At 39.4% G+C, this 9,330-nt stretch overlaps 1 protein-coding gene across 1 annotated transcript in view; it reads right to left on the reverse strand.

Annotated features, from left to right (window-relative positions):
- LOC128701426 (location of vulva defective 1-like) overlaps positions 1-9,330 on the reverse strand; it is a 384,351-nt gene that overhangs the window by 226,814 nt on the left and 148,207 nt on the right. The window contains exon 20 of the mRNA XM_070100373.1: positions 2,799-2,937. Within this exon, the coding sequence (XP_069956474.1) occupies positions 2,799-2,937 (139 nt within the window). The remainder of the gene's footprint in view (positions 1-2,798; positions 2,938-9,330) is intronic.

Consider the following 9,330-nt stretch of genomic DNA (forward strand, 5'->3'; position numbering starts at 1 on the left):
ACAAGTCGGCCGTCTCCCACCGAGGCAGGGTGACCCCAAAAAAAGAAAAGAAAATCCCCAAAAAGAAAATACTTTCATCATCATTCAACACTTTCACCACACTCACACATTATCACTGTTTTTGCAGAGGTGCTCAGAATACAACAGTTTAGAAGCATATACGTATAAAGATACACAACATATCCCTCCAAACTGCCAATATCCCAAACCCCTCCTTTAAAGTGCAGGCATTGTACTTCCCATTTCCAGGACTCAAGTCCGACTATATGAAAATAACCGGTTTCCCTGAATCCCTTCACTAAATATTACCCTGCTCACACTCCAACAGATCGTCAGGTCCCAAGTATCATTCGTCTCCATTCACTCCTATCTAACACGCTCACGCACGCTTGCTGGAAGTCCAAGCCCCTTCCCCACAAAACCTTCTTTACCCCCTCTTTCCAACCCTTTCGAGGACGACCCCTACCCCTCCTTCCTTTCCCTATAGATTTGTATGCTTTCCATGTCATTCTACTTTGATCCATTCTCTCTAAATAACCAAACCACCTCAACAACCCCTCTTCTGCCCTCTGATTAATGCTTTTATTAACTCCACACCTTCTCCTAATTTCCACACTCCGAATTTTCTGCATAATATTTACACCACACATTGCCCTTAGACAGGACATCTCCACTGCCTCCAACCGTCTCCTCGCTGCTGCATTTACCACCCAAGCTTCACATCCATATAAAAGTGTTGGTACCACTATACTTTCATACATTCCCTTCTTTGCCTCCATAGATAACGTTTTTTGACTCCACATATACCTCAATGCACCACTCACCTTTTTTCCCTCATCAATTCTATGATTAACCTCATCCTTCATAAACCCATCCGCCGACACGTCAACTCCCAAGTATCTGAAAACATTCACTTCTTCCATACTCCTCCTCCCCAATTTGATATCCAATTTTTCTTTATCTAAATCATTTGATACCCTCATCACCTTACTCTTTTCTATGTTCACTTTCAACTTTCTACCTTTACACACATTCTCAAACTCATCTACTAACCTTTGCAATTTTTCTTTAGAATCTCCCATAAGCACAGTATCATCAGCAAAAAGTAACTGTGTCAGTTCCCATTTTGAATTTGATTCCCCATAATTTAATCCCACCCCTCTCCCGAACACCCTAGCATTTACTTCTTTTACAACCCCATCTATAAATATATTAAACAACCATGGTGACATTACACATCCCTGTCTAAGACCTACTTTTACTGGGAAGTATTCTCCCTCTCTTCTACATACCCTAACCTGAGCCTCACTATCCTCATAAAAGCTCTTTACAGCATTTAGTAACTTACCACCTATTCCATATACTTGCAACATCTGCCACATTGCTCCTCTATCCACTCTATCATATGCCTTTTCTAAATCCATAAATGCAATAAAAACTTCCCTACCTTTATCTAAATACTGTTCACATATATGCTTCAATGTAAACACTTGTTCTACACATCACCAAAACAAAAGCATTCACATTGCTAAACTCACAAACTAGTATTTGTTACTTAGTATTTAGTCACTTAGTATTTAGTCAACTTACTCCACAATTTGTAATAATTTAGGGTTAAGAATTAATCTAAGTTTGCCCGAAATGCCTAGTCATGCTAGGTGTTCTAGTAGCCCTCTCTGTAATTAGTATTTTACTACATGTAAACCACACAATAACCAAAATCTGTAAACACTGCATTGTAATCCTTATAGAGAATAAACTTTGATTTGATTTACCAGAATCAAGGAACCTGTTGAAGAAGCATTTAATTTTAGACGCCCCCAGAACATGGGGGCCATGGTACCATCATCCAGCTGCAATATAACAAATAAATTTGTTATGACTGATACTGTGAGTGATGTCCAGTCCAAACTGGACTAACACAGAATGACTGGTACAGCTCCAACTGGACTAGCATACAGTGACTGGTACAACTGCAACTGGACTAGCATACAGTGACTGGTACAACGGCAACTAGACTAGCATACAGTGACTGGTACAGGTGCAACTGGACTAGCATACAGTGACTGGTACAGCTGCAACTGGACTAGCATACAGTGACTGGTACAGTTGCAACTGGACTAGCATACAGTGACTGGTACAGCTGCAACTGGACTAGCATACAGTGACTGGTACAGCTGTAACTGGACTAGCATACAGTGACTGGTACAGCTGTAACTGGACTAGCATACAGTGACTGGTACAGCTGCAACTGGACTAGCATACAGTGACTGGTACAGCTGCAACTGGACTAGCATACAGTGACTGGTGCAGCTGCAACTGGACAGTGACTGGTGCAGCTGCAACTGGACAGTGACTGGTGCAGCTGCAACTGGACAGTGACTGGTGCAGCTACAACTGGACAGTGACTGGTGCAGCTACAACTGGACAGTGACTGGGAGCTACAACTGAAGTGACTGGTGCAGCTACAACTGGGCAGTGACTGTTGCAGCTACAAATGGACAGTGACTGGTGCAACTACAACTGGACAGTGACTGGTGCGGCTACAACTGGACAGTGATTGGTGCAGTTACAACTGGACAGACAGTGACTGGTGTAACTACAACTGGACAGACAGTGATTGGTGCAGCTACAACTGGACAGGCAGTGACTGGTGTAACTACAACTAGACAGACAGATAGTGATTGGTAGAGCTAAAACTGGACAGACAGACAGTGATTGGTGCAGCTAGAGTTGGACAATACCAGGATAAATAACAATGTGTTTTGCCTAATTGTAAATCTTAATATGTGCCTCACCATTATTCAGTGGAAGGTCCCTCACTAGAGTGAATGCCATGTTGGACTTAAAGGTAGGTAAACGTGGCTGGTTAATGAACAGAAAGAGGCGGGGGTTGATAGTGTCCGGAGCAATCTCCACATTGATCGTAGAATCCGGCTGCAAGAAATATAAGGAACGAAATAATGTATAGGATTGTGAATTGCAATGAGGTCTGTATACAGTGGTATCTTGGAATACAAATTTATTTCGTTCAAGAAGGCCGTTCGAGTGCCGATACCGAACAAATTTGTTCCCATAAGGAATAATGTAATAAGATTAATCTGTTTCACACCCCCAAAAATACACTCACAAAAGCACTTACATAAATACACTTACATAACTGTTCAAGTTTTGAGCTGTTCGTATCCCGAGGTACGACTTTATACATACTTCATTTTTTATCTAAAATACTTAGATCACACTTTTATTCAAAACTAATGATAATTTAAGATTTTTGGGATTATTTCCTGCTTACCACAATTTTTCTTTTTAACATGCTGGCCAAGCAAGGCAGGGTGATCCAAAAAAAGAAATACGTGTAATTTTATGATCATTCCAACTATCACTGTCTTGCCATAAAGACAAAGTCCAAAATTGATTTATTTGCAAAAGTTACAATGATGTGATTACATTTTATAATTTATTAGGTACAAAGCAAGCCATTGGAGAGAGGGAGTATGGAAGAAGTGAATGTTTTCAGATATTTGGGAGTTGACTTGTCAGCAGATGGGTTTATGAAGGATGAAGTTAGCAATAGACCTGATGAAGAAAAAAAGGTGAGTGGTGTATTGAGGTATCTGTGGAGACAAAAAACATTATCCATGAAGGCACAGAAGGGAATGCACAAAAGTATAGTGGTACCAACACTCTTATATGGGTGTGAAGGTTGGGTTGCAAATGCTGCAGTGAGGTGGCATGCTTGTGTCAGAAGCCAGACACAGGTATGGTAGGATTGTGGACAGTGGAGTCAGAGTGCACATGCTGTGGATTCCATCTCACATTGGTCTTCAGATGCATGATAGAACTGATAAATTGGCTAAGCTGTATGCTTTCAAAGAGGGAGTAGATTACAATCTTGGCTTGTCAGGTAGTAGTTTGAGAACAATAATACGAAAAGAACTTCAGCTGAATTTTATGGACTTAAGGCTCAGGGAGATTGACACCAGTGAGTCCATCTATCATCATTCTATCATGCAGGAGGAGCCACATGTCTATGGTGCATCCAACAAAATAAGCAGACTCTTGGATGTCACTACCGCCCGGCTCCGGCTGGGTTACAAGTATCTTTGGCAGGTTAAATCACCACCACCAGATGTAGACCAAACGAAATGTAAACTTTGCCAGATGGATTATTGTCACACCCTGCGTCATTATGTACTGGAGTGCGATAAAATTAATGAATTTAGAAACAACTCACTCAGAAGTGTTCAAGAAATGGCTAAGTATTTTATCCACAGTGGTATATTACAGACCATTCTGGAGAAATACCCTGACTTTGCTAGCTGTAAATAAAGCATTACCACATGTGTGCATGTGTGTGTGTGTGTGTGTGTGTGTGTGTGTGTGTGTGTGTGTGTGTGTGTGTGTGTGTGTGTGTGAGTATGAGTGTGTGTGTGTATGAGTGTGAGTGTGTGTATGAGTGTGTGTGAGTATGAGTGTGTGTGCGTGTGTGTATGAGTTTGTGTGTGTGTGTGTGTGTGTGTGTTTATGTGTGTGTGTGTATGAATTTGTATGTGTGTGTGTGTGTGTGTGTGTGTGTGTGTGTGAGAGAGAGAGACTCAGCAATCAACATTTGCACCAATAACTCACTACAGTTGTGACCGGGTGTGGAAGTGTGAATTGCTCATTACTCTAAAATTTGTTCATGATTGCAGCCATGTATAAACGTAAGTAACCATTCTTACAGTATTCATTACCTTTGTAACTTGTGAGTTCATTACCTTTGTAACTTGTGAGTTCATTACCTTGTACCTAGTTCAGCCATCAAAACTTTGGAGCCCGGTCCCTGGACCCATTGTGTACCTCTGTAATCTGTAAATACCTTTGTAACTTGTAATGATTGTGACTAGACCTACCTGGAGTTCATTACCTTTGTAAATTGTGAGTTCATTACCTTTGTAAATTGTGAGTTCATTGCCTCTGTAGCTTGCTCAGCTATCAAAACTTTGAGGCCCAGTCCCTGGACCCATTATGTACCTCTGTAATCTTTTGACTACCGCCCACAGGATGGGTATGGGGTGCATAATAAACATATTAAACTAACTAAGCTGGAGGCAGTGAAGATGTCCTGTCTAAGGGCAATGTGTGGTGTAAATATTATGCAGAGAATTCGAAGTGTGGAAATCAGAAGGTGTGCAGTTACTAAAAGTATTAGTCAGAGGGGTGAAGAGAGGTTGTTGAGATGGTTTGGTCATTTAGAGAGAATGGATCAAAGAAGAATGACTTGGAGAGCATATAAATCTGTAGAGGCAGGGAGGCGGGGTAGGGGTCATCCTCGAAAAGGTTGGAGGGGTTAAAGGAGGTTTTGTGGCCGAGGGGGTTGGACTTCCAGCAAGCATGTGTGAGCGTGTTAGATAGGAGAGAATGGAGATAAATGGTTTTTGGGACCTGATGAGCTGTTGGAGTGTGAGCAGGGTAATATTTAATGAAGGGATTCAGGGAAACCGGTTATTTTTATATAGCCGGACTTGAGTACTGGAAATGGGAAGTACAATGCCTGCACTTTAAAGGAGGGGTTTGAGATATTGGCAGTTTGGAGAGGTATGTTATATATCTTTATATATGCTTCTAAACTGTTGTATCTGGGCACCTCTGCAAAGACAGTGAATATGTGTGAGTGAGGTGATAGTGTTGAATGATGATGAAAGTACTTTTATTGGGGGGGATAGATTTTCTTTCTTTTTGGGTCACCCTGCCTCGGTGGGAGACGGCCAACTTGTTGAAAAGAAAAGCAAGCCACTATCATGCTGGGGCATTTTGGGCAGACTAATCCTAATACTTAAAGACTACTTAAGTTAGACAGATTAAGAGTGGTTTATTTTAAATATTTATTATTTTATCTTATTTCTACTGAGGGACAGTTAAAAGTTAATAAGATTAATAGTCTTGATGTAGCACATAACTAATAACAATATTATAAGTAGTACAAATAATAATGGTACAGTGGTATTATTTTAAGTATGTATTTATGTTTTAATAGATTAAAGGTTATAAAATATTTGAGAAAGTTGCTTCCAATGGGTTAGCATAGTGCTGGTTTGGTTAATATTGAGAGATGAGATGATTTTTTAGCCCTAAATTTGTTTACAGAGGACCTTTTGCTGGTTCGGGAATTGAATTCCAGGTCTTCAGGCCCTTCATTTTTGAAAAGTGTGAAATGAACATGAGGGATGGTCCGGTGGCCTGGTGTGCGCAGTGTAAAAAAAATCCTGTAGCACACAGTGTGTAATGAGAAAAAAAAAACTTTGACCGTGTTTTTGGATTAAAACAGCGACTTTGCACTGTATTTTCGTATGGTATTTATTGTTGCATTCTAGTTTTCCTGGTCTCATTTTATAGAATGGAAGACATATTACAGAAATTGAGATGATTTTGACTGGTTTTACAATGAAAAGTACCTTGAAATTGAGCTCAAAGTAGCAGAAATGTTCGATTTTTACCAAAGTTCAAAAGTAAACAAATCATGCTACGCATCCAATACACGTCAACTTCTTTCACAAGTGTGCTGATATTGTTTATACCATTTCTACACTAATGCAGTAGTCTGCATAACAGTAAATCTTCTATTTTTTTGTGAGAATAAAAATTTGAAGTGGAAAGCAAAAGAATGTAAGAGGGGCGTGGGGACATGACTAATGAACAGAGGAAATGTTATTTTAGTGCCAGGAATGTCTTTCTTGTTTATTCTGGACCTTATTTGGAACTTGGCATCTTTTGAAATTTGTTTGAAATTGGCAAAATTGCTAAATTCTGACCACTTTATTGGATAGTTGAAATCGGTAAATGGGTGGTTTCTTGTACTCATTCGATAGAAAAAATGGAGTTCTAGCGAAATAGTTATGATTTTTGTCAACTAGTACATGGGAATTGGCCGAAAATAGTACTCAAAGTGGGCAAAATCGCCGATGCGTAAACACTGTTGAGACTGCTAATTCGCAAGAGCATAAGTCCGTAAGTTTTCCATCAAATTTCATACTTTTGGTGTCATTATGATCGGGAAAATATTCTCTAACTTTTCATAAGAAAAAACTTTTTTTTTTTTTTTTGAAAATTTGGCAACCCTGAGAACAAGTCTCGGAGAGGGCCTAGTGACCCTGAGAACAAGTCTCGGAGAGGGCCTAGCGACCCTGAAAGGGTTAACCCTTAACCCATAAACGGTCCAAATACATATATACATTCTTACCGCTAGTGCCCCAAATGTATATAAACGTTTTATTTTTCCTGCCTTCAAATATGGCACGATTGGCGTGAAATGCCTTGTCAGCATAGAATGGGTCATAACACTCAGTGTGCACTTCATTAAAAAAATCTGGGACCACTTAGTACCTTGTGGGAGCACCAGTCCAAATGAGCACCAGTCCAAATGAGCACCAGCTAGAGCAAACAGCACAAAAAACACATGGGATTTACTGATTTCATATAGTATTAACTCTCCTATTTTAAGAGGAAAGTGATGTTGACCCTGAGTTTAGTGGCTTTGAGGTGGATGTGGCCATAAGTGGTCGAGGAAATATCAAAAAACCTCTATAATAACCCATGTGCAACATCCTTTCAGAATGTCTTATAACCTATGCCCTAAGTAAAGAGAAACAATTCTGGAATGTAATACTTGTTCAGCAGGCTGGCTGGCTGGCCACCTGGCTGGCCAGCTGCATGGCTGGCTGGCTGCTGGTGGCCTGGCTCTGTTTGTTTGTCTGTGTCTATGTCTATCTCTGTCTGTCTGTCTCTATCTCTATCTTTGTCTCAGTCTATCTGTCTCTGTCTCTGTCTGTCTCCATCTCTATCTCTGTCTATCTGTCTCTATCTCTTTCTGTCTCTGTCTATCTCTGTCTCACAGGTACACATAAATACAAGTATACATAGTGTAAATTACCTAGGATAGCCCAAAAAAATCCAGAAAAAGGGTTATACTCTGCTTGAAGATACGAGTAAATGTGATGACGCAGTCTTGTGGCTGTCTCTGAGACAGAAAGCTAGATGGATAGACGGATAGATGGATAGACAGATAGGGAGCTTGACAGACAGACAAATAGACAGACAGACATGCTTGTGTACCAGCGAAAACAAAGCAAGGGCCGATGCTCATCAAATGTCACCTCTAATTTTATCTTATGAAGTCTTATCACCGCACCCTCGTGTATGCTCATCAAATGTCAGCTCTTGTCTAATTTTATCTCATCTTATCACATCACTTGTCAGGGGTGGACTAAGGATTTTTTTCATGCTTCAAGGGAACTTATTATTACATATTATTATTATTATTATTATTATTTTTTTTTTTTAACAAGTCGGCCGTCTCCCACCAAGGCAGGGTGATTATTATTATTATTATTATTATTATTATTATTATTATTATTATTATTATTATTATTATTATTATTGATAATAGACTCAAATTTCATACACATATACAACAAATTTCTAAGAAAATTTCCAAGACTGTAGGCATACTATCGAAGATACGGTACTATGTTCCACAGTCAGCCCTCCTGGCCCTATATCACTCTCTTATTTACCCCTATCTCACCTATGGAATTTGTGCATGGGGCTCAACAACAATTAACCATCTCAGACCACTAATTACACAACAAAAGGCTGCAGTTAGAATGATAACAAATTCTCACTACAGGCAGCACACTCCACCAATATTCAATACACTAAACCTACTCACCATACAAAACATCCATACTTATTACTGCACCTATTACATACATAGAACACTTAACTCTGATATTAACCCTCCCCTCAAACATCTCCTTGCCAACCTCAACAGAACACATGACCATAACACAAGGCACAGATCACTCTTTGATGTTCCTCGTGTCCATCTCACACTATGCAAAAACTCAATGCACATAAAAGGCCCTAAAATCTGGAATTCATTACCTGTAAATATAAAAGAAACACTACCTGTTTATAAATTCAAGTCTCTTCTCAAAGATCACTTACTCACCCAAAACCAAATAAATACTGAATAACTGAACCTTATAAATTGTATATCTTAAATGTTTCTCACAATTATATCACACAAATGTTAAACCTAAAACCCAATCTAACTTTATTATTTTTTAAATACACTACCTAACAGAATACTCCATACGACTGAATGTACAACAATGCATGCAACCATATGACCTGTCTTTGTAATACTCATTTGTGCTTTATAGTTATCTGTTTACAATAATGTATTATCACTGATTTCATCACTGCTTAGTTAATTTTAAGCCAGCCCGAAATGCTATGCATAGTATAAGTGGCTTTGGCATGCTGCTCTTATCTGTATTTTTTTGT

Source organism: Cherax quadricarinatus, chromosome 72 (assembly GCF_038502225.1).
Source record: "Cherax quadricarinatus isolate ZL_2023a chromosome 72, ASM3850222v1, whole genome shotgun sequence".
Classification (NCBI taxonomy): domain Eukaryota; kingdom Metazoa; phylum Arthropoda; class Malacostraca; order Decapoda; family Parastacidae; genus Cherax; species Cherax quadricarinatus.